This window comes from Prunus dulcis, chromosome 8, assembly GCF_902201215.1.
Source record: "Prunus dulcis chromosome 8, ALMONDv2, whole genome shotgun sequence".
In the NCBI taxonomy this organism is placed as follows: domain Eukaryota; kingdom Viridiplantae; phylum Streptophyta; class Magnoliopsida; order Rosales; family Rosaceae; genus Prunus; species Prunus dulcis.
This window is the reverse complement of record NC_047657.1, coordinates 19122033-19145920: the sequence shown is the minus strand read 5'-3', so window position 1 is coordinate 19145920 and position 23888 is coordinate 19122033. Positions and strand designations below refer to the sequence as shown.

At 37.3% G+C, this 23888-nt stretch overlaps 5 protein-coding genes across 8 annotated transcripts; 2 read left to right on the top strand and 3 right to left on the bottom strand.

Moving 5' to 3' along the window:
- Nucleotides 1-1079: 1079 nt before the first annotated feature.
- On the bottom strand, nt 1080-5549 carry LOC117637820 (DUF21 domain-containing protein At4g14240). The gene is made up of 13 exons (XM_034372845.1): nt 5197-5549; nt 5019-5095; nt 4844-4927; nt 4625-4738; nt 4270-4353; nt 3947-4018; nt 3485-3552; nt 3079-3166; nt 2876-2949; nt 2467-2794; nt 2214-2260; nt 2038-2107; nt 1080-1524 (listed from the first exon to the last, which is right to left on the bottom strand). The coding sequence occupies exons 1-13, from the start codon at nt 5411-5413 to the stop codon at nt 1417-1419; spliced, it is 1431 nt and encodes a 476-aa protein (XP_034228736.1). The 5' UTR covers nt 5414-5549; the 3' UTR covers nt 1080-1416.
- Nucleotides 5550-6192: 643 nt separating this feature from the next.
- Nucleotides 6193-7879, top strand: LOC117638856 (protein WHAT'S THIS FACTOR 1 homolog, chloroplastic). Its single transcript, XM_034374013.1, has one exon. The coding sequence runs from the start codon at nt 6293-6295 to the stop codon at nt 7490-7492; it is 1200 nt and encodes a 399-aa protein (XP_034229904.1). The 5' UTR covers nt 6193-6292; the 3' UTR covers nt 7493-7879.
- Nucleotides 7880-8064: 185 nt separating this feature from the next.
- On the top strand, nt 8065-9691 carry LOC117638857. Its single transcript, XM_034374014.1, has one exon. The coding sequence runs from the start codon at nt 8816-8818 to the stop codon at nt 9437-9439; it is 624 nt and encodes a 207-aa protein (XP_034229905.1). The 5' UTR covers nt 8065-8815; the 3' UTR covers nt 9440-9691.
- A 4153-nt stretch (nt 9692-13844) lies between these two features.
- LOC117638196 (adenylate isopentenyltransferase 3, chloroplastic) lies at nt 13845-14842 on the bottom strand. The gene has a single exon (XM_034373326.1). It carries the CDS (start codon nt 14840-14842, stop codon nt 13874-13876), a length of 969 nt encoding a protein of 322 aa, XP_034229217.1. The 3' UTR covers nt 13845-13873.
- Nucleotides 14843-20249: 5407 nt separating this feature from the next.
- On the bottom strand, nt 20250-23850 carry LOC117636613. 4 transcript variants are annotated; one of them, XM_034371199.1, is made up of 8 exons: nt 23445-23847; nt 22594-22992; nt 22309-22374; nt 22029-22175; nt 21783-21848; nt 21199-21264; nt 20860-20919; nt 20250-20716 (listed from the first exon to the last, which is right to left on the bottom strand). In XM_034371199.1, the coding sequence occupies exons 2-8, from the start codon at nt 22972-22974 to the stop codon at nt 20558-20560; spliced, it is 945 nt and encodes a 314-aa protein (XP_034227090.1). In that variant the 5' UTR covers nt 22975-22992; nt 23445-23847; the 3' UTR covers nt 20250-20557. The 4 variants fall into 4 exon arrangements, with proteins under 4 accessions (XP_034227090.1, XP_034227088.1, XP_034227089.1 ...); XM_034371197.1 differs by having other exon boundaries at nt 22594-23031; nt 23445-23844; XM_034371198.1 differs by having other exon boundaries at nt 22309-22371; nt 22594-23031; nt 23445-23843.
- Between the last annotated feature and the right edge of the window lie 38 nt (nt 23851-23888).

Here is a 23888-nt window from a genome sequence, read left to right as displayed (position 1 = left end):
TGTTTGGTTCACAGAATGAATTTGAGGGGAAATCATTTCTTATGTCATTTTTCAAGGAATGGGAATGAAATATTCATTTCCCACGTCTGGTAATATCGGGAAAGTAACTGGGAGATTTCACTTTGTTTCATTTCCCATGTTTGTTTTTAGTAGGAATGAAAAACAAAGTTTGTATAATTTTTCAATTATACCCATATTAAATCAAATAAAAAAATGCACTTAATGATACGTTGTAATTATAAATTGTTCATAGGGACAAAATAGTCATGAAAATTGTGCATTGAATATTGGCTTATTTTCTCAAACTTTCCGATGAGGAGGGAAAACAAAACCCAAGTTAAGAGGAGGGTTTCATTTTCCCCTTACTTTCTTATGTGTCAGGCAACCATTTTCCATGCCTGGACTTACCAAACATGGGGAAACAATTGAATTCTCATTCCCAAGCCTCCTTTCCCATGAATCAAACGAGGCTATCTCTTTCCCTGCCCACAAATAATGAAAAATCAGCTTCTGAAAATAAATGCTTTCTTTTCATTATTTACCCAAGAAAAATAATTGCTTTATTTTCTTTTTCTTTTTCTCAAATATATGGAAGAGTCTCCTAAATGTCATATTAGGTCAAAGACAATTTCTTGAGATTTTGTATGAAAATTACATGAACCCCAGATTGTGGTGCAAGTGCTCCTACTTTTCGTTTGTCTGGTTATTTTCATTGTTTGAATTATTATTTCTTTTCAAAGTTAGTAAGGAAATGAGAGAGGGGTGTTCGTTCGAACATGAAATCACTGGCCCTTTTTTATTGAGGTAAACACCATTGACATTTTTCATTGTTTGATTAACGTATTCTTTTTGTCTAGAAAGACCACATTATATCACACCTCTAATAAAGGTGGGAGATGAAGCAAGCACCTATCCAACGACTCTAAATTATATTAGAAAAGGTAATACACTATATTATCTCCAACATTTTCCTTTTGTCCGAGTCTTCGGTAACAGGAAAATCGGATTCCCTTTGTCCATACCGTCGAACTAAGTCGGTAAGATTTATGGTGAAATTATTCATTTATAGGCCCCTCCCCTTCCGTTAATTATCTATCTGTTTCTCTTTGATAGGCTTTTATAAATAACCCGAATGGGTTTTACTGTGGTTGGACAGATCCAGTTTGTAGACTGACAAATTTTTTTACCAAAAGAACAAAAAAACTTGACAAAATTTAAATCCAGTTATATACGCATGCACACTATAATCTACAAGAAAAGCCTAGCTTATAGATGTGTAACTGTAATCTTGATATTTTAAAAAAGGACGCAGACTGTTGACCACAACTTCGTGGCATGGCATGATAGTTAACAAGGACTGAAAGTAGCCGCCCACCGCAACTTTGTTTCCCAACCGGAAGTCTGGAACTACCGTTGTCATCTCTTGTTGCCTAGAAGAGGCTCCCGAGGATTCCCTGAATACCTCACCGAATGTGCATCATCTTCTGCGGACTTCTTTGGGGTTTGTCCATGCTCAGTTAGTCCCTGAAGGATAACCAAATCTATAATTAGACAAATAACTTTGAACTTCCAGAAAAGCTCACAGAAATGAAATACAACTTGTAATTCTCCAAAATATGTACTTGGAGAGGAAGCTAATAAATTTGATACTTTTCAAACTTTTCTTAATTTTGGCTACTTTGTATGAAGTTACTATATGATGATTCCTGCCCCTTCAATTATTCTTCTGCATAGAGCTACTACACATTTATGCACTACAAATGTACTTTAAGCGCGAGCAATGCATGTAAGAAGCACAAAAACATTGGAGTTTTGCAGATGAAAATTCTGTTCAAATATAGCCCCATGTGCTTCACAAATTGCAAATTTGGTTAAATGTTCAGTTACTGGAAACTTGTGCTTTTCCAGGAAATGGGCTTTTATCTCACTTAACAAAGAAGATGGGAACTGATGATGATGTAAATCCAGATAGTGGTTTATGAATTCATGTTCAAATGACTTAGCAATGAAGATTGACAAGTGAATGATGTAACTTACTGCAAGCAACTTCCGACTTGATGGACCTCGTGCCATGGATGAAGCAGCTGCCACAGCAGCCACACGTATCCTATACAAATCATGCATTCCAAATTAATCAAGCAACTTGACCATGAGAGAGAGAGAGAGAGAGAGAGAGAGAGAGAGAGAGAGAGAGAGTTCAGATCCAATTGTACCTCCTATGTACATCGATATATACATCTGTTTCATCTACAATCTCCTCCTGCATTAGAAAGGGGAATCAGGAAAATATATCTAAAACAATGGAAATATGAAAACAAATAATATGCGCATATTTTTTAGTGGAACAAATACTATCCCACTGACTGAACCGAGAAAAGATAGTTTAAATGGGTTGAGTGCTACTAAGCCAAAGTCCATGACAATTTATAGACCATTCCGAATCTATAAATTAGAGGCAGAGCTTACTTGCAGAAGTTCTTCAAAAACATCCTCCAGGGTGATGATTCCAATGACATCCCCATCTTCAATATCCTCAGTTGGCTTGTTTGTCAGAGACTTTGGAGATTTATCGATGTTGACAACAACACTCCCTGATTTGTCATCATGCTTGCTTAGCAAGGAGGCAACTAATTGAGATTTTTCATGGGACAGTTTATCCTCTTCAAATTTCTCTTTGTCAGCAGTTGGCAAAAGGTTCTTGTTCTTTCCTTTGATTTTCACTACAGCCGCCAGGTGACTGCTTCCTTTTTGAAACTCATTAAGTATATCATACAGAGGCATATCTGCAGGAACCCTGGGATATCCATGCATAAGAATTTAACAATTTCCCACAGAGAACAGATACATAAAAGAGAATATGGAGAAAATAACACACCTGGGAATTCTTCGAATGGAAACAGCACTGACTGGAGTCTCCGTTTCTGCTCGTACTGTGAGAAGATTTTTCACCTAAGTCCACAAGAAAATTATAAAAATGACTTGCAAATTCTACCATCAGCTGTTACCAATAACAGAATATCATATAAGACACACACGCACATACACAAACTTCAGACAGGCTAAAGTTTTCACACCCACCAGTAGGAGGCCAATAATGTTTCTTGGATTTCCATAATAGACAGGAACTCGACTATGACCTCGTGCAAGAATTTTCCCAATTGCTTCCCTGCATTAGGAAAGTGGGATTAAAAAATATCTGTTCATGTGTTTACTCCTGATTAATAAGAAGATATACAACCATTTAAGAATACATATGTCCCTATATCATGAAAAACGAGAGAAGACCAAGACGCATCTTAACATCAACCGTGATCCTTAGAATTCCTTCTCACTACCTAGTTCTTACTATATTCTCCTTAAAAGATCAGCAGATACAGAAACAACGTAAGGATCTAGAGATGTCAGTATCTGTCACTGCTATTTTAGTATCACAAAAGAACGAACACGAAAGAAGAAGAAAAAAAAAGTCCAAAGGAAAACACACCAGTCTAAATTTGAATTTACATCCAAGGAAAAAGTTGATTCAATAGGTGTCATAGCCTCCTCTGCAGTCTGGACATCAAAAGAAATTTTAGTATCATGAATACTTCACATATTGAAGACAATGCAACATGCATACATGGATTTTGGCTTTATCTCAATACTTAAAATGGCATGCAGAAGCCCGAAAAATGTAAGAAATACCCTGGAAGAGAAGTGACACTAAAATAGTTTGGATGCAGTATCAGCCACAGAGCAAGTACTACAAAAATGCACATTGGACAAAAGCGGTTGATAATATAAAAGGACCATCCACATGAACATAACCCAATAGAAAAGATGAAAGATGACGTAATAGAATCAAAATCTTTCCTCAAATCTCTCTTTAATGTCTCATAAATTTCCAGGTCAAATGCAGATATGGACAAAATGAAAATTTTAGAATACTTCTTTAGACATTAGGCACCTTTTCAGTTAAATCTAGCGCTCCACTGATGATTGTTGTCTCATCATGCGTGAGTTCACCTCCCTTACCAGCCTAAAATGGACAGAAAAAGCAAGTCAAAGAAAAGAGAAAATCATTAGAATAGGTAAAACTGTTGTGGAATTTTCAGCAGCCATTTACAAATCACAAAGCCCGATATAACCCCAAGAAGTAGTTGTATCATTTATCACTACTACTGTTGTGCAACAAAAGAAAGAGCTTTCAACAAAATTAGTAGTCAGAACAAAATCCTGGCGAATGCAAGCGGTGGCATGTCATAAATACTTCCAACCTAAGCAGCTTACCTCTTTGCCGTGAATAGAGACTAGGGCTTTCAACTGTGCTCGCCTAAACAAATCATCACTATGACCAAGGACAGCATCCAGAACCTGAAACCATGGGTTAAATTAAAAGCTATAATAGCAATATATGAATCTGAAACATATCGAACTTCACTCCTTATTCTGTTTTTCTGAATCAGGAAACATACTTTTTAATCCAAATATGGAAATGATCATGAATATAGTATTGAAACACCATTTTAGTCATCTCATTGTTGATGCAATATCTTAAATGTCTCATAACCCCAAAAACAATTAATTAAAAAACTTGAAGAGAAAATTGAAATTCGATTATACAGTACAAGGATATAAGCATTACCTTGGCAATTGGGTACGCAATTGGATAACAGATGCACATCAAAATGCGAACAAGCCAAACGAAATTGGCACCAACAGAAAGTCCATATCTTGAGCATATTGATTGTGGGATAATCTAGTCCAACATGACAAGGCACAAGTCAGGCACAATCCCATTCAAGATTAAAGGCTATACCCAGTTGCATTGCAAAAATTAATAATAAAATGAGAAAAGCCGTACCTCTCCAAATAACAGAACAAATGTTACAGACAGCACAACAGCAACAAAGGGGTGAAAGATTTTATCAAGATACAAAGGAAGCGCCTGGAAAAGCAAAGATCAATACAAATACTAATTAATCCGTTGGCAAACCGCAAATTTATAAAATTTAATTAAGTCAAGAAGTATTAAGTACCTCCATGGCACAAGCATTGCAGAGAAGCAAAGTGACCAAAAGCTGGTGCTGCTTTTGCACAACAGGTAATATCTTAGCTGCGTACAGATCAATATCAAGCCGTTAATTTCACAACCAAGCTTAATTAAGTTGATTAAGCACCAATTTGTTAATTTAATTTCGTTTCTGAAAAACAGACCAGCTTGCTTCTTCTCGGTGGGGCTCCCGCTCCGCTGCAGGATCTCGAGGTCGACGAGATTGAGAGACATCAAGCCCAAGGTGAGCCCGGACATGATCCCGGCGAAGAGGACCAGCAGGCACGACACTCCGGCGTAGAGGAACCACGAGCCCGTCCCAAACGGAATGTCGTCCGAATCTAACACTAGGTCCCTCGCACCGTTCCACATCAGCATCATCGTCGTCGTAGTCCGAGCTAGGCAACTAGGGTTTCGGTGTTCTGTGATAGCATAGCACCATCGACAGCGAGACTCCGAATCGAGTGAGAGAGGAAAAAAAGTAGGTGTTTGTTTTTTGCTTGCTATTGTTAACTTGTGAGCGTATGACTGGTTTGTCGTCGTGCGGGAAGGTGATGCAGTTAACGGTTTGGACGATCGGGTCCGTTGAAGACGCGGATATCGTAAAGCAAACAAAATCGAGTTAGCAAAATGGACGGCCAGGATTGTGTGAAGTGTCGAGGGGCTCGCAGGGGATCTGTTTTAACTATATTTAAGTAAGTAGGTGTGGGAGGGATACTCCCTATAAATCACGTTTTGACATATCAAACATGTGCAAAAATAATTTATTAAAAATATATAAAAAATAATTTATACACTTATCACATTATTATTAATATGAATATATAAATTTCTATTTAAAAAAAAGGCGGAAATATTTTCTGTCCAAGAGGGAAAGCAAACAAAATCAATAATATCAAACGATCCATGATTGTGTCTAATTTCGACACAATCTGTTGATCAAGATAGTGTTATATTCGGTCAGTTAATTAAAATAATATGTGTATCTTTATACACAAGTTTGATCTCCCTTCTTGTGTATTATACTAGTTAGAATATCATTTTGTCAAGAATGGGGTTTTTTATCCGCTGTGGTCGAGCTCTGTGATACTGTTTATTGGATTGGGCCAAGGCCAGGCCCAAACCAATAAAAGCATATATATTTCAGCCCATTCAACTTTGCCGCTACAAAAAACACACCCTGAAATTGGGATCGCCGTCTCTCTCTCTCTACGCTCGCACTGTGTTGAGTGGGGTTTGGCTCGGTCTCTGATTCCAGGTATGCTCCCCAAGACCCGAACTATTTCTTCCTATTTGCACAACCACACAACCATTTTCACGTCACACACGAACCCAGAAACGCAGCTTCAGGTTCGATTCATTTCGAGCCTCAAGGTGGTTTGGCGCAAAGACCGGAAGCTAGACCAGGCCATTGAGAACGACAAACAGTACAAGCTCTGTGCCCGGGTCGTTAAGGAGGTCCTTAACGAACCGGGCAAGGTAATCCCACTTCGGTACCTTGAAAAACGGCGCGAAAGATTGCGCCTTAACATCAAAGTCAAAACCTTTCTTAGCAGATACCCTGGTTTATTTGATATTTATTATGATAGAATCAAACCCAAAACGGAACCCGTTAAGTTTCTTCGAATTAGCGATAGGCTCCAGCAAATTCTTGAAGAAGGGAATGCGATTGTTATGGAAAATGAGCCTCTGATTGTGTCTAAGTTGTGTAAATTGTTGATGATGTCCAAGGATAAAGTGCTTAGTGCTGATAAATTGGTTGATGTCAAGAGAGAATTTGGGTTCCCTAATGATTTTATGGTCAATTTGGTGCCCAAATATCCGCAGTATTTTAGGATACTTGGGTTCCCTGGGGAGGAGAAATCATTTCTGGAATTGGTTTCTTGGAACCCCGAGTTTGCGAAATCTGTGATTGAGAGGAGAGCAGAAGAGGAGTCAAATTTGACAGGAATCCGAGTTCGTCCTAATTTTTATTATAAGCTTCCATCAGGGTTTTTCTTGAAGAGGGAAATGAGGGAGTGGGTTAGGGATTGGATGGAGCTGGATTACATATCCCCATACGAGGATGTGTCGCAATTGGATCAAGCATCTCAGGAAATGGAGAAGAGGACGGTTGGGGTTTTCCATGAGCTATTATCATTGTCCATATTTAAGAGGATTCCTGTGCCCATATTGGGGAAATTTAGTGATGAGTATAGGTTTTCAAATGCATTCTCGAATGCATTCACAAGGCATTCGGGGATATTCTATCTGTCATTGAAGGGAGGGATTAAGACAGCGGTGCTCAGGGAAGCGTACAAGGATGATGAATTGATTGACTGTGATCCGCTGCTAGAGATAAAGGACAAGTTTGTTGAGCTATTGGAGGAGGGATGGAGGGAGAGAAAAGAACAGTTGCAGTTGCAAATGGAAGAGGTTAAGAAGGACAAGGAAAGGATGGCCATGGGGAATAAAGAATAGGGCAACCACAGGTGCAAAGAATAGTTGATGATCAAGAAAGGTGAGTTTTAAAACTAGATGAATGCTGACAGGTAAGAAGGAATTATTTCTTATTTGAAATTTCTATTGATATTGAGCTGCAAATACTGTTGAAAATATTGGATGATCTTGGTTGTGTGGGATTATAGTATTCTGTCTAGGAGAAGGTTCCTTTTTGTACGCACATTCATCAAAAAATTTGTAGCGATTCTTGGTGTAACTGTATCTCTTGAATGGAGGGTGAAACTGCTTTCTTTTGGTGTCATATATAGGACCCATTATTATATATCTGTACTTCGTTTTGTTGAACTGTACAACAATTTGTAAAAATGGGAAATATTGATGAAACCACTATGACCATTTGTGATACATGCTTGTAAATTTCATAACTGATCAAACATAAAAATGACGGTGAACATTTTCATCTTTTTCACATCCCCGTTATCTCAACTTCGCCTGTGTCATGCTCAGTTTGCAAGATGACACGATTTCAGAAAATGTTGATCTTGTTAGGCATTATTCTGGAAGTGAGACTATAGTGTCTATTTATTAAGGCTGGAGTTTGTTTCTCATACAATGAATTCTAACAAATAGCTTCCAAAGTGAATGTTCACTGAAGTTGAGTGTCTTTCCTTAAACAGGACAATAGATCTGAAAATTGTTATCATAAATTTACTTCTGTTAAGAACATCAGATGATGTATACCATGTAGGAAGTGAGTCTTGTTCCAAATATAACTGAACTGATCTACTTTTGAGCTTTCCTCTTCATCTCTGCATTAGTTCTCTCTGTATGAATGGGTTGGTTCAGAACTTCATTAGGCTTAGTCATCCAACCATTACCATATTTTGGCAAACCAGAAATTCTGCTTCCCTTAATAATCTACAAACGTTGACTATTTCATTTGAGTTTTAGCTCTAAACATTTCATTTACTTGAATGATTCTGCAAACAGGGCATGCAATGGGTTCTTCCTCATTTTCATTATCTCCATGTTGATGGCCAAACAGGAAGATAGTTTACACCAAATATATTATCTATGTCTTCTAAATGGACAAGGCAAAGGAAAAATATTTTAACAATTTGCCAATTTGTGAAGTATTTTCTGTTCTCTGCTCTTGCAGTTGGTATGAGCAATTTAGAAGAGTTTGCACGTCACCTAACACTAACAGAGTCTTCACACAAAATGAATGAGAATGAATAAACCATTCAAAACCTAAACTCATCCCCTTGGCAATCCCCATTCCTTATTAATTATTATCACCCACAAAGAGAGCCTAACTAAACTCAAGAAAACAAGAAGCTTATGAAAGCACAAAACTGTATAAATACAAGGCTTAGCCTAAAACACCTAAAAACCATCCATCTTTTCTCTTCACATCTCACATGTACTAGCAGAAGGCAGAAGATAGCTGGCATGGAGAGAGTCAACATTCTTACTTTAACCTTGTTTGTAGCTTCCCTACTATTTGTGCCCAAGATGGAGGCACAGCGTCTATTCCCGCCTCCCCGCCCTCTTTGTGCTTCACAATTTGCGCTTGCTAACTATGCATGTGCATTGCTGCCCTTCACTCCAACTCCCCTTCCGACACCACCCTCCCCTCCCCCCTCTTCTCCCCCCGATGATGACGGAGGTCAGGAACAGGAACACGAACATGAGCACGGGCATGGACATGGGCACGGACACGGGCACGGGCATAGACATGGTCATAATAGGCACAGGCATGGGGGGCACCATGAACCCTCACCCTCACCTGCAGAAGATAACTGTTGTAGATGGTTGACCCAGCTGGATAATGAGTGTGTGTGTGAGTTGCTGGTGCACCTGCCTACATTCCTCCTTAAGCCTACACATGCCTACACTGTAGCTGTCGGGGAATTCTGTCGTGTTACCTACACGTGCGGAACTCCGATCAGGATAAAGGTCTGAATAAAACATCTTACTACCCTGTGAAGCCCGGCGGTACTTATCAGAGTACGGAGAATTTTATTTATATATGCTGCTTGCTATGTTAAGTGTTATGACATTTAAATGGTACGTATATGAGTGTAATGCTGAATCTTGTCATAGTGTGGTGTTCGTTTAGCAGCTTATATTTCTAATAATTTTGAGCTTTCAACATAGATTTGAAGTTGTTGCAGGAGAAGACGAACACAAACTCAATTACCTATCAATATAATTTGTAATAATATTTGGTTATAGAGCCTTATACATTTATATAAAGACGAAAATGGTTTTTACAGCTTTAGATTTTTGTGTAGAATGATGCAACAGTGATCAATCATATTGGAATTAGGCCGAGATTTTAGCTTCAGTGGTAGAGCATTTATCGGATAAAACCCACACTACACCACGAAAAGAGTAGTTAGATTAATTCTTGCTCAGATAATGGGAGAATCGGAATATGATCAGATAACCAAAACGTTGGATAACTTTTATATATATTAAACAAGGTTTGAGGTTCAGCCATTGGGTTATCTTGCTCATACAATTTTAGAATGTAGATATCGCATCTCTTTTGGATCCATAAATGAAATATTTCCAAGTGTCTTCAAATGAGACAATAAGACCCCAAATGGAAACAAAGAAGATTTATATATGCTGATAACACCCACAATAATAATGTTCTGATATCCTAAAGATGGTGACTGATTGAAGAGAGTTTATTCGAAATTTACCTTTCTTTTTTCGAAAAGAATAATTAACTATAACAAATTGGCTTGTCTTGTACCAGTCGGTATCAAGTCGCTCTTCCCCATTCATTCCCATTTCACCCTAAACTTTGTTCTCTCTTTGAATTTATGCAAAAATATTTACATTTTACAAACTCGAAAACTCCGTACGAGGAGGTCCCTTGTGGGCATAAAGATGTTCTTATTATATTAATTAAAAAGTTAAAGCTAGTTGTCGGGGCATTGCTATTTATAATATTTGTACTACATTTATTGACCACCTCTTTATTAGAGGTGATCAGTCATATAGTCAGTAAATGTAAATGTGATACGAATAAATAGCAATGCCCTATTTTTTGTATGTGAAAGGACAAACCTTTTCTTTTTCTTTCTTTATGGACCTACAACAAAAGAATGGGCGGACGTATAGCCAAACAGATGCCTCCTTTTCTTGATTGTGTGTTTTCCAGGCTGGATATATGCTTGTTGGATTTCATTTTCATATATTATTAGGGTTACACAAGGAACATGAGCAAGAAGAGAGAACATCGACAGGAAGGAACCAGAATAATGTATCCATGCATGATGCATTATATGAAAATGACAACAGTAACTTTTGGTTAGTGGTTTCCGAACATAACACAATTTGTTTCCATTTTCGTTTTTTGCGTGTTTCCTTTTTGGGTCAGAAGAACCTATGAAATGCAAAGGAAAGAGAAGAAGCAAAGAAATATTTTGTATCTGAAACCCTAGAAAAATAAAGCTATATATTAAAGCCCAAAGCCACTTGTGGGATCTGAAACCCTAGCAGCAGAAGAGGCCCATCTGCTGCACCACTTGCTTGGACTAGATACGTGCTTGCTATCAGGCAGCGCCATGAAGCCACAGCCAAAATATCTTGGGTTCTCTCTTTATTGAGGTCAATTTTGGGTACTTTCGTTAAAGCTAATATGTACGTGTGATGAGATTCACCATAAACAGTAAAGAATGACAACTCACAAGTAATTAGAGATGGATTATCTCCTAATCCCATTAATTTAGGGAATGTATTAGTGGGGGGTGGGGTGCTCCATCTGTCTAATCAACTGCATATCTGGAAATTAATCAAAACAAAAGGGTTTGTCTTTGTGTGTGTATGTGATGCTTGAAAAGAAAGCAAAGCATATATTAATAATACACAAAGGGATTGCATTTCGCAAAGTATTTCAATTTTGTAAGTTGCTTTTTTATCATATGAAAATATCTTTTGTGTAATTAGTCAATTGCATCCAATAGCCAAGTTGCTTGTTGACTTTTTCTTCATGATCAGTTTGACTTTCGTTCAGAATGCATTATAATTAGGATTCGGATGCTTTATTATAATTTTCTCTGCCATGATCAATTTGACTTTCGTTCTCTATATGCCACTTCATTAAAATTTAATCTAATTAAACTGAACATATCATTCTTCAAATAAAAATCCAAATTACTCCTAATTAAAAATGGAAAAAAAATATCTAACTTCACTATTCGTATAAAAAAAACGTATAACATTATTTTTTCTTTCTTCTTCCTTCTCCACACATCTTCCCAAAAAATCTGAGTCATTCATCTTTTCTTTCCCAAACCAATGATTCTTAGTGGCCTTAAAAAATAATGAGGTTTCTGTCGTGGAAAGTTGAAGGTTCCATTCAATTCATCAAATACAACAGCAGCTATTGGATCAATCTGACGTTGGAGTAATCTTTGCCACCCAATGGGCTATCATAGACTTTGTGCTAGGATTGCAGGAGTCAATGAGGCTCAACCCATGTCCTCTCGAATTTTTTTGACTTTTGCTGCTTTGACCTAATACCATCTCAAGACACATTCGTTGGCATTCTGGATGGGGTCTTTTGTAGCGTTGGCATTCTAAGATGGGGTCTTTTGTAGCGTTGGCATTCTAAGATGGGGTCTTTTGTAGCTTTGCTAAACTCATTCTAGTTTAGCTTTACCACAAAAGAAAAGGCATTCCAATTTTTTTATTTTCTTTCCCCAATTTCCCAAACCAATGATTCTTAGTGGCCCTTAGAAATAGAGATTTCTGTCGACTATGAAAAGTTGAAGGTTCCATTCAATTCATCAAATACAACAACAGTTGCTTGATGAATGTACTGCAAAGATGTTATGAATTGGGGTGGGGGTCGGGGTCGATGTGCAGCCTGATCCAAGAATTTTGTAGGGGAGGTGTAATATTTAAAAGGCTAAAAAATCATAAAGGACTTAGGCAAGGTTCTAGGTTCAAGTTCTAATATCTATGTACTGTGTTTTTAAAAAATAAAAAAAAAGGATAAAAATTCAAAAAATAATTTAGACAACCAAATGCCCTTAGAATTTAAACAATACTAATATCTCAAATAAGAGTTTTATGTCTATAACTAATTGATTATAGTCTATATGGAAATATCAATTAATATGAATAAAATTCAGATTAGTGACACAATTAATTTATCAAAATTCATATCCAATATGAACAAAATCCATGTCAATTATATAATTAATCTAACAAAAGTCAATACCAATTAATCTAACCAAAAGCACATGTGATTAAAAGTTTGGGGTAATTTTCGGTGAATTTTTCGGCACGCATGAGTTTTTAAGGAATTCTTAAGTTAGGCCAATTAGAAAATAACATGTGTCAGCTTGTTATTGGACCATTTAAAAAAAGAATCAAAATAAGAAGCGCTAGATTGACGCCGAGTCTTTCTTCTTCCTCGAACTGCCTCTGCAACTTTAACTTCATCAATTCTTAAAAAAACTTCAAAAATTCTTAACTTTGGTTGTGGAGCTCCGATTGATAAACCGTTTTCTCCTACATGCTCATGAGATCGAGCCCAACAATCTAATTTAAATATTCAGGGTCTCACACAGTAATAAACAAAACAACGTCTTTGAGACATTTAGTCGAACAATTGGTGGGCACTAGCAAATGGGCAAATTTCGGCATCTCCAAGGAAGTTTCCAGCGAGGGGAGGTGCAACTACACTTCCTTGCGCCTCTGTGGATCCGCTAGTGCATGTGGGGTGGGGAAGGAAGAAGAAGGTATGTAGAGAATGAAAATCAAGTAGATCATGACAGAGAAAATCAGAGGAGAGGATCCAAATCCTTATAATTATCTTAAAACCATGCTCTCTCTCTCTCTCTCTCTCTCTCTCTCTCTCTCTCTCTCTCTCTCTCTCTCATCATCATCATCATCATCATCATCATCACAAGATTCTGATTCTTTAAATTCATAGACACAAAAAAAGAAAAGAAAAAAAGAGCGTGTGATGTGATGTGACTGATGATATACATGTGTACGGAGTCGCAATTTGTACGGCCAATTCCTTCCAATTATATAAATGTCCTAAATAAATAAAAAGAAAGAAAGAACAACTTTATTATAGCAGTCATTTTGAAGGTTACAACTTACATACATTCTCTTCATAAGAATAATAATAATAATAATACACCCTATTTTTTTCATGGATCCAATGCCTCTAAAAAGCTAAAGCCAAAAAGCTATCTATAATTAATCATATCATGCATGACATGGAGCATATAAATTAATTATTGCTTACGAAATTTCCATGACATTGACAATATTAATCCTTTATTTTACACTCATGATTAGATTAAGGTAGTGCATCAAAATGTATTGCATAATTAAGAAAGAAATAATGTCTAAGTCTTCCTAGTGAGTTGCAGCAGTGAGTGCTGCACTTTCCATAGGGACCCTCATGGCACCAAGATTGACAGGGACCTCAGCTGTGGCATAATTGTACAGAAACTGACGAACAATCTGAGCACTTGGCCCATAAACAAACTTTTCCCAGGCTTCATCGGATTCCTTGCCGCGCTTTCGAAACACCTCCGTGGCATCCAACGGATGCAAATTCCACCCTTTAACATTTCTAAGTCTTTGAATCTTCTCCAATTGGCGGGAGGCCAATTTGCAATTATTCTTCTTAATTTCCTCCACTGCTTGTTCTAGTAGCCTAGCTTTAATTTCTTCATCCAAAAATGGCCCATACCGAAAGTACTTATCGAATTCAGGCACCCCAATTGCCCTTCGAATCCCTTTCGAGTAATCCGCATTGGGATGGAAGAACTCCCTCACCTCATCCACCATCCCATTTTCGACCATCTTGTCCACCCGTTTTGACACAAATGAGTGCAGAACCGGCGTGGACACGTTTACCCATAAAAAACAACATTCGTATTTGGACCGAAACTTATAGTCGTAGTCATCAATTAAGGCCTCAATGTACGAATTGGAGCCTCCAACGATGATTGGAAGGCGATCGCGGCCTAAAATGGATTCAATGGTAAGTGAGGTTTCGTCACAAAAATCTGTTGCTGTAAAATCTTCATTAGGATCTAGTATCCCTAGCAAATGGTGCGGTACCCCACGTTGTTCTTCTTCGGTTATTTTGTTGGTGGCTATGTCAAGCCCCTTGTAGACTTGCATTTTGTCAGAGTTTATGATTTCTGCGGCGAGATGGGTGGCCAGGTCGATCGAGAGCCTCGATTTCCCCGTCCCGGTTGCTCCCATTACGATCACCACCTTCTCCTTCTGCCGGCGAGGATTGAACACGTCCATTTTATGATTGTAACCACCGGATGGAAGTAATGTTTGCATTTCCTTGCACATCAAATTCATTTTTGATGATGATGAAGCACTATATATAATCTGCAGAACAAAAAAGAAAGTTAAGAAACAGAATCAAATTGTGAAATCAAAATCTGATCCAAAGTAAGAGTAAAAAAGTACCTGTTAGATTGGTGGGCAAGCTGAAGAAGCTAAGAGAGAAGTGTTGGCAGACGGTAGTAGAGTACGTACTGCTCAAGTGCCACAAGTAAGTAAGCAAAGTATGAAGAAAACAAAATTGTTTATTTGCTCAAAAAAGTTGAAGCAACTTACGACCTCGTGGAGCAAAGGGGAGGTTTGCTATATATATATATATATATTGGGTTTACGTACGCCAAATCACAAGTACGTAAAACAGAAAATTTTACAAAATAAATAAAGGAAATTAAAACAAGTGGTGGATTCTTTAAAATGACATCTGATTGTTACGCTAATTGGACTCAACTGTAATCCGATTCCTCCAAATGCAAGTGGATTTGACAAAAATGTCTGGCCTTTAATCCGAATAAAACGAAGAAAAAAAGAAGAAGAAAAAAATACTCTTTTAAATTTCAATGTAAACCCTGGCTAGGTTAATCAAATGTATTGTAGGAAAGGAAGGATTTGATTTGACAGTGGAAAAGGAAACAAATTACTTTAAAGAAAAAAAATAAAGTTTTCCAATATGTCGTTTTAGTGATGGTCAAATCACTAGTGATCACTTTTCTCATCATTCGGATGTAATAGAATAACCACCTTTATTCTGTAAAAAAAATTCTTGGGTTGGGAGTCCACTGAATCTACCACGGTCTATGATCATCCAGTAAAAGTTGTACAAGTTTAATATATAATATTACAAAGAGCTATTAAATTGATGGCTTCCTTTGATTCTCTTTGGGGATTTTGATTCATAGAACCTTCTAGTTATGCTTATGATGGTGGAACATAACTGTTTTCTTTTTATAGGTAAAAATGTAAGGTCTAAATGAAAGTGAACAGCATTGGTGCTGCGTATGAACAACAAATCTTTGGCAATGACATGCATTTGAACGATTTTTCTTTCTTTTTTTTTTACCAGAAAGAAAAGAAAAATCATTCAAATGCATGCATGCCAAAGATATAAATGATTTGTCTAATCATAAGAGTATATAAGATAGGGTTTGCTAGCTTGGTTTCCACTAAGAGAAACTGAAAATGATTTGGTGTGGAATTTTTGGGTTATGTCATGCTTGATTACTACATGATGTATAACAGTTAAGATCACTCGAAATTAATTAGTATATATATCACGCGCTATCCTAACGAGAAAAACTTGATTGTACTCATGGTACGAACTATGCCTATCTTAATTTGTACGCAAGTTCACAGGAAAAGAGAGACGGACTCGGTTGTCCTAACTATCACTACACTGGAAGATACAAGTATTTCTCCGCATTATCGCACCTAAGGTCAATCAACACCTAAGGGTAGTGAACAGTTGTACTATAATTAGATTTCACATCAAAAATCACGCGGGGATGGGATGAACTTGGAAAAAGCAAGCTTGTTAATCATCATGGATGAGAAGTCTTCTGCTTTAGCTCCATTTACATCCCATCGGAGAGGGTCGATCGATTGTTTTAACATAAAAACAAGTTGCTTATGATTTTCTTTCAATAATTTGAGCTACCTACCAGTGCCAAGAAAGAAAGAAAAAAAGTAGATGATTAAATGGCGGTCGATCGAGTCGAGATGGAATTGAAAATAGCCTACGTATCTGCAAACTATTTGCCGCGGGCAGTGGCTGGCTCCTACCACCACCAAACATGACCACCTTGGTCAAAATACTAAAAACAGAACGGATAAAAAGGAATGTCATCATGATGAACGTCAAATAAAACTTCATTTGCAAATTGTACCCTACCCTTTGCAGTATTAGTTATTTTCTTCGGGCGGTGAAAGATTGAAATTCTATATGCCACTGGGTTTGGACCACATGATCGTAGACCTCAACGTAAAAAAGGGGGGGCATCAAGAAGGACATGCAAGTTTGTTAGGTATTTATGTCATGAACCTTTATTTTGAAGGACCACTTTTTGCTGGCAACTATGGGTTTGTCTTCGACTATATGCCCCCCCTTTTAGCCATCCCTCCAATTTAGGACCGGATACCCTTCATATATATGCCTGAAAATTGAAAACTCAAAAATCATAACTGGTATACCCGAAACATGTAAAAATTACTCTTTCAATCGATTAGATTGAGGTTTGATGGGTTTTGCATTTGCAAATTGCAATATAGTAACTTGGGAGTAAAGCTGACTTTGGTTTCGGGCCAGTGGGTTAAGACTAGATAGAGTAGACTAGAGCTGTGAATTGATGGAAGTGCACAAAACCTTATCAAGTGAAGAAAGAGTCCAAAAGGTACAGTACAGCCCACTGTTCTTCCCCCAGGTTGGGTTTGGATAAACATAAATAAACCAATCAGGACTAGGATTTGATTGTATTGGACTTACTAATTGTCAACAGTTTAGTCGTGGGTCCCAAGAAGAAAACCAACAAAATCATAGGACCCCACCCCGCCCCGCTCCAAGGATAAAGAAACAAGTTAATATAACGTTTCTTTTTTGGTATACGTGGTCTGTTGTATACGCTGAAAAAAAGAGGCTCCATTGCATGAGGCTGCCGCTGATCACTGTAGCTGAGGCTGCTAATATGGGACCCACCACAGTTTTGATGACGACCTTGGCGTCGTAGGTTGTTTTGCTTTGATTGTAGTCTTGTTGTTTCTCTTTCACATGTAAATTGTAATGTTAAGATTTTGTTTTAATGCTAAGCGAAGAAGTTTCAAAAGTTAAAGTGTAATTATTGATCAAGCTTCTTTGTGTAATTATTGATCAAGCTTCTTTGTGTAATTATTGATCAAGCTTCTTTGTGTAATGATAAGACCTAGTTTTGTCTGTTTCATAGTTGTCGAATGATGAGGGGAGGACGGCTCCTCCTTTTGCTGACTTGGTGGATGGATCATGGAGGAGGAGGTTATCTTTTTGGATTGCCGTGGGCTTTGCTGCTGATTCTTCTTTTAAGCCATTCATTTTTATGGGTTTGCTTTCGACGCCAAGCAGCTAGCCTAGCAGAAAGAATTGACCAATGGTTTTAATAGCTAGCATACTGTCATGAACAGCTTTGTATGCTTAAACTTATCTCATAATTTTCTTATCTTTGATTGTGGTGCAGATTGGAAGATCTTATGTTACTTCCAAACTGAGGAATTTATCCAAAATTTCAGGCTGTTGCTATTGTGTGCTTAGTACTTTAAGCATAATCAACTAAAAACACATACACTAACTTGCGAAAGCCATATGAACAACACAAAAGTCTTTTACGTACCTTCTGCTGCAAGTTTCATATCACACTCTCTAAATGAGGTATGAGAATTGAATGTGTGTAATTACTTACGCTAAGTGAATTCTTCCCATCAACAAATTCAATCAGGACTCCACTGTTTCCCATTAACAAATTCAATCAGAATTCTACTTCATCACCAAGCAAACCGAATAGGACTCCTTATTAGCTCAATAAGATTCCTTATCACATACCAAAAGAGCAGTTGGACATATCCCATTTAATCTCAAATACTATGTGTTATAGTTTCAACCTAATTGCTCAGGTGTGTCTAGTCCTAATAAGGCTTACATTGCAGTCATATTGACACCATGGACATAGTCATTGACATATATATTGTATAAGTAATAAAATAATATTCTTGCTCTTCATCTGGCTTACAATTTGGTTGCATGCATTATTAGAAAGTTTTAAAGGCTGTTAAAACTCTGTTAAAACTCATGCACATAAATTAATTCAACACAAAAAGTCACCATGAAATCATTACCTTTTCATTAATTCTAGTGGGAAAATGTCAGCTTCTTCTGCTATCAAACAAGTCATGGTTGTTGAAAATATCTCCTTGTATTTGTTCAATGAACTACTTTTATTCTAGCTAGCTAGTGATGAAGTGTTCAAAGTTTAGTATCGGCTTGTGGTTGCGGTGTTTATACTTTATAGTGCTAGCTAGGTTTTGGAATATCCGGTGAGTTTTACCTTTTACCTGTTTATTTGGCATTTTTGAATTTGGAACTACGTACTTGTCAAAAATATGTTCCAAACTTTCCACCTCCTTGTTGTTACTTGCAGAGGGGCAGATCCACGTAGAGGCAAGATTGCAAACTTGGAATTTATCATTGGAGGCGAAGATGTTAACCTCTACAAATTGTCCACAAACAGTTTGATGAAATGCTCCAGAGGGCATTCCTGAGGTTAAAACGACGATGATATGATTTAGGCTAAAAATGATGGCTTATTAAGTCAATATATTCTTCACACTAACATCCTATAAAATCAAGTTTTCTTATTTTATGTGTAAGGAATAAAGCTGCCAAAAATTATATTGAGAAAATGATTATTCTGAAAAATCATTTTTCATATTTTTACATAAAATAATTTTTCATGTATGATATGAATGCATGAAGAGACCTAAGGTCGATCTAGGTAAAAAGCCTTAAATGTTCAATCCACAAAGAGTTTAACAAGAATAACCTAACTTTTACGTATTGAAGAAATACTTGCTTAAATAAGCTCCCCTCCTAAGACAGTACTCATAATGGTCTAAAGTTTGAGAACTAGAGCCCAAAATCAAAACGACGACAGACCTCAAAAATGACGTAAATGCCCTAAAATGAGCAAGATTGCGCTAATATATGCTAGCTCTTACGTTGAATAGGACGAGATGCCTTGGGAGGTGAAGATGGTTGCGCTAAATTTTTGGTTTATTATCACATTCTTAGACATATTTCTGGTTTATTGCAGTGTGTGTTTATTTTTTGAAGTTGATGCAGTTCTCTTTGATAATAAACATTACTATTTTGTATGGTTTTATCTATTAACTATAAATTAGAAAATTATCGCTTCATTTCAATGGGTCTATTTTGTATAGAATTTTTTTAACCTTTTACAAGTTGACCCCGGGAATGAAAATTCCTACCGCTGCTTGCATTGCACAGTAATTCTCATGGTGTGCTAACTAAAGGTGTGAAGGCTTCTCTGGACGAAGTACTGGCTGAAACGCTGAGGTAGAAGGCGGCATATTGTCACCGTCTTCCATGCTACCCCCCATTGTAGCAGATTCAACCTTGGATCTTCAGAAGCCTCTCATAATCCGTGTAGACTCGGACCCCTTAATTGAGGATCACGAAAAATAATTACAAACTCAATGTAAATTTATTTGTCTCATTTACTAATTATTTTGTGGTATAGATGTAATTTTTCTTTTCTTTTGCTTAGGAATGAACGGCAAAGGAACAAAAGAGAGCGAAGAAAGTTTGCCTCCCTAGCATTCATGTACATCACCCACACTCTGTGTGCTTGCCAATCCAATCTAGCTTTTCACATGTAGTAACAATGAATTGAACATAGAAATGATTGTTTTCAAATTCAATTGTGTGCCTTTCAATTCAGCATTTCTACCACAAGAGAAAAAGAAAGCAAAAAAGTCAATTTAGTTCTGAGAAATACATAGCTTTCTTGCACTAATAAATTAAAAATTAAACGTGTTGACCATCGAAGACGAGACACTCTGAAGAACCAACCAGACCACTGAGTTTGATCACCCAAAGTAACTATCTAGTGAGAAACCATGAACAAAAGTTAATAGTTAACAACAATTAAGCATGGTATTTATGGATATGAGACCAAGTATATCAATCTAATTAACTCAAGCTAATGGTTCAGAGTAATCCATTGGCAGCAGCAAAAGATCCTTGTTCTCCAACAGCTGACTTGCTGCCATTGGATTTGTCTCCAGCAATTTTCCCATCATCTCTTCAAGAGGTTCATTTAGCATATTCTGGTGGCAAAAGTAGTGACCATATCCCTGCAAAACATAAAAGAATTATAAATCTCCCTTGCATAATATGAAAGACAAGAAGGCACCCTCATCATGGGGCTCAACTTTGGGCAAGTGTTACAAGATGATTTTGTCTAACTCATAACTCAGCATAGATGAATTATATATACCTCGCGGAAAATGATAGGTTCAGTAATTGTTTCACCTCCCAATCTGCTTCTACATAAATCCTGCACAGATGAGTTCTTTTCTATTTTAACTTCATCAACATATAGATATAACTATTTATCAAATGAAAAATAAAAAGTGCACATAGAATCTTCACTCATTGATGTATGAATAACGATATTCTCAAACAATCTGCTAAAGGATATTCACAATGCAACACTTCAAATTGTGGTTAAGAGAAGGTGCTTTTTTGTGTTGGTTTATGCAGGTTTATCTGCGAGTGCATATACAAAATCATGCAAAAACCTGTAGAGTCGGACAGCATAAACAGACAGATTTACCTTTATTTGAAGCTGCAAAAACTTGATATGGTCAATTACATCATCCACTACAAATGACTGACCACCCTACACATTCAAAATAACCAGTCATATATAGATGGACATCTGACCACATTCTCCAGATAAAAATAATTTTGACGTATATTAGCATTGAACCTCCATATGGTACTGGACATCAGAATCTGAGGCAGCATTTTCATATATGTGACAATTATTGAATCTTATACGCACTCCCATTTCAGGAGGAAGACACGATTTTATTTGTAAGTCTACTCTGTATAGCCTAGACTTGATCTTTACCGATAAGCTTAATATGTCAGTGAATGTATTACATATCAAACTCTAATTATTCTGACCAAAAAAATCAAACTCTAATTATTTTTATAGACACATTCGACTGCATTTGTTTATTAATTTGCATGTTCTCTTTGTCATTTGATGACAAACTATTACGGTTGGGGTCATTCAAGTGAGAAAATACAGACAGAAAACAATATTCGTTGACAAGTCATTAAGAAAACCCTCTTCAGCGGAGCTAGTACAGGAGCAACTGCATGCATCCCTTCTCAATTTACACACGTTACCTCTGTGGATATTGGAAGCAGTTCTCGCAATGCATCAAGTCTTTCAGCAATTCGCATCCTGCGAGTCTGAATTAATAAGAGACTGGTTTTAGAAACTAAACATATCCAAGAAAATCCATCTACACCAATTTACAAACATCATAACTTGAGGTGAACAGAAGAAGTAATGGTGTTGTCTGTCATTTGAATGGAAAATGGCATGAATCTTGACCGGTTCAGTTTATCTAGTCAAAGAATTTGGCTTACGCGATCAGTTACAGCAGCTCTCTGTGTCGAAATGTGGCAATGTGGCTGGGAATGAAAATCAGGTAAAGCACTTCTTGCTCTTGGATCAACTTGAGAAACACTATCCTTTTTATCCCCACATAAATTATCTGTCCTTGAAGTATGATACTGTACGAAGTATATCGCACATCATTATCATGATAAAGTTCTCAAAAGTGAAAAACATTATAGTTGAAATGATTGCTTGACGCAATCGCAGCTGAATGTGAAATTAAAGAAAGTTGTTAAAAAATAACTTAACCTTGGCGTGAAGTTGATGTTGTGCATTCACAAGTTCGTCATTCACTGGCCTCAGACATCTCACCTGCTGAGAAAATTCAATGAAGGACCACAACAAGAGGAATTGGATGAACATATATACATATGACCACTAGGACAATTAATGCTGCAAAATACCCATTCTAGAGACGATCAGACAGGAAAGTTCTAACCATAAGTACATCAAGAAAGGAAAGGAAGAGCTTCAAACCAAAAACATTTCCAATTTATTATCTTAATGTACGGGGGATAATTTCAGGAATGTTACCTTCCAATCGTCCATGTCCATAGAGAAATCAGTTAGTTTAGAACCGCAAGCATTTCCAAGACTGCTGTACAACACCTCTCTTTGGAATTCAGAGACCCCACCAACATCATCTATGCCAGAAACAGATAAAGGAATGCTTTCTAATATATCTTCACAAGGATCCTTTGGGAGAAATGTTGAACTTTCTGCTAGAAACTCAACACAATTGAGAGAATTGAGAGATGGCTTTGGTTTTTCAGTCCACCAAGGTGAAAAAAGATCATCAGTTTGGTATGCAGTCCCTTCAGTAGCCATGCTAACTAGTTGGCTTGGATCATCTCCAATTGCCTGAGAGACATCAATGGCAGCATCCCCACAAAAATCCAACGGCACCAATTGCATCGGGTCGGTGAGGCTACTCTGTCCTTCCATATGAACCAGAGGCAAAACACCTTCAGCCTTAACAAAACACAAACAAAGAGACGGCATAACACCATTATATAATATAATACCATCCAAATGATATTCTGATGAGCTTCACTAACATAACATTAGAAGAATGACATGAAATCCCAATTAGAAGCTAGTAACACAAGTAAGTGACAAACAAATATTAGGGTGGCAAAAGGCCTAATCTAATTGGGATGCTCTCAGATTCTGGGTTTAAAACCCATTTTCATGCTAACAACCCTCCAAATTGTCAACCCAAGCTAGTACTTAGTACCAAGAAACATTCAGTATTATAGTATCAACTACAAGCAATTGATGTTCATCAAAATAATGCAAAAAAGGAAAAAAATTTGACATTTATGACAGAATCAACGAGGAGGACAAGAAGAAATGAGATGGGTTTTTACTAAGACAAACATTACCTTTATGTGACAAGAGCAAGCGAGAGAACGGCTTGCAGATGAAGAGGGTGAGCTCGTAGTTAGGGTTTCGCCAGAGAGAAAGAGAAGATGCCGCCGGTGAGTTATTCGCGCGGTTTTGCGCGCATTATGTTGGTTTACTGCACTGCAGTGGTACGTACATGCGAGCTTTTTCAGAGGAGTGCAGGTGAGCACGTGAAAAACCTGTAGTACCCTTGTAGTCTTTAGTTAATGGCTAATGACTTTTTTCTTTTTGTGGTCTTTTAATGGAGAAAGACGCCAACAGCAGCTAGGCCCAAACCAAATAATAGATCGGGAAAGTTAACAAGCTTAACTAATGGAGAAAGACGCCAGCCCAAACCAAACCAAAACAAACACTAGAGGTGAGAGGGCTGAGCAGAAAACTAAGCAGCAAAACAAGGGGAGCCATCAGAGCAGAGCAGCAGG

Bases quoted from the DNA above. Each gene is read 5' to 3' on its own strand.
- LOC117637820 (XM_034372845.1), bottom strand. From the start codon at position 5,413: ATGATGCTGATGTGGAACGGTGCGAGGGACCTAGTGTTAGATTCGGAC. The intron at 3,553-3,946 runs GTGCCTAATGTC...TTTGATGTCCAG, and splicing joins CGCTAGATTTAACTGAAAAG to ACTGCAGAGGAGGCTATGAC. The intron at 2,108-2,213 runs GTACAATTGGAT...TGATTTGTATAG, and splicing joins TATATCGATGTACATAGGAG to GATACGTGTGGCTGCTGTGG.
- LOC117638856 (XM_034374013.1), top strand. From the start codon at position 6,293: ATGCTCCCCAAGACCCGAACTATTTCTTCCTATTTGCACAACCACACA.
- LOC117638857 (XM_034374014.1), top strand. From the start codon at position 8,816: ATGAAAGCACAAAACTGTATAAATACAAGGCTTAGCCTAAAACACCTA.
- LOC117638196 (XM_034373326.1), bottom strand. From the start codon at position 14,842: ATGAATTTGATGTGCAAGGAAATGCAAACATTACTTCCATCCGGTGGT.
- LOC117636613 (XM_034371197.1), bottom strand. From the start codon at position 23,004: ATGGAAGGACAGAGTAGCCTCACCGACCCGATGCAATTGGTGCCGTTG. The intron at 22,176-22,308 runs GTTAAGTTATTT...TACTTCGTACAG, and splicing joins AACATCAACTTCACGCCAAG to TATCATACTTCAAGGACAGA. The intron at 20,920-21,198 runs GTAAATCTGTCT...TCATCTGTGCAG, and splicing joins TTTTGCAGCTTCAAATAAAG to GATTTATGTAGAAGCAGATT.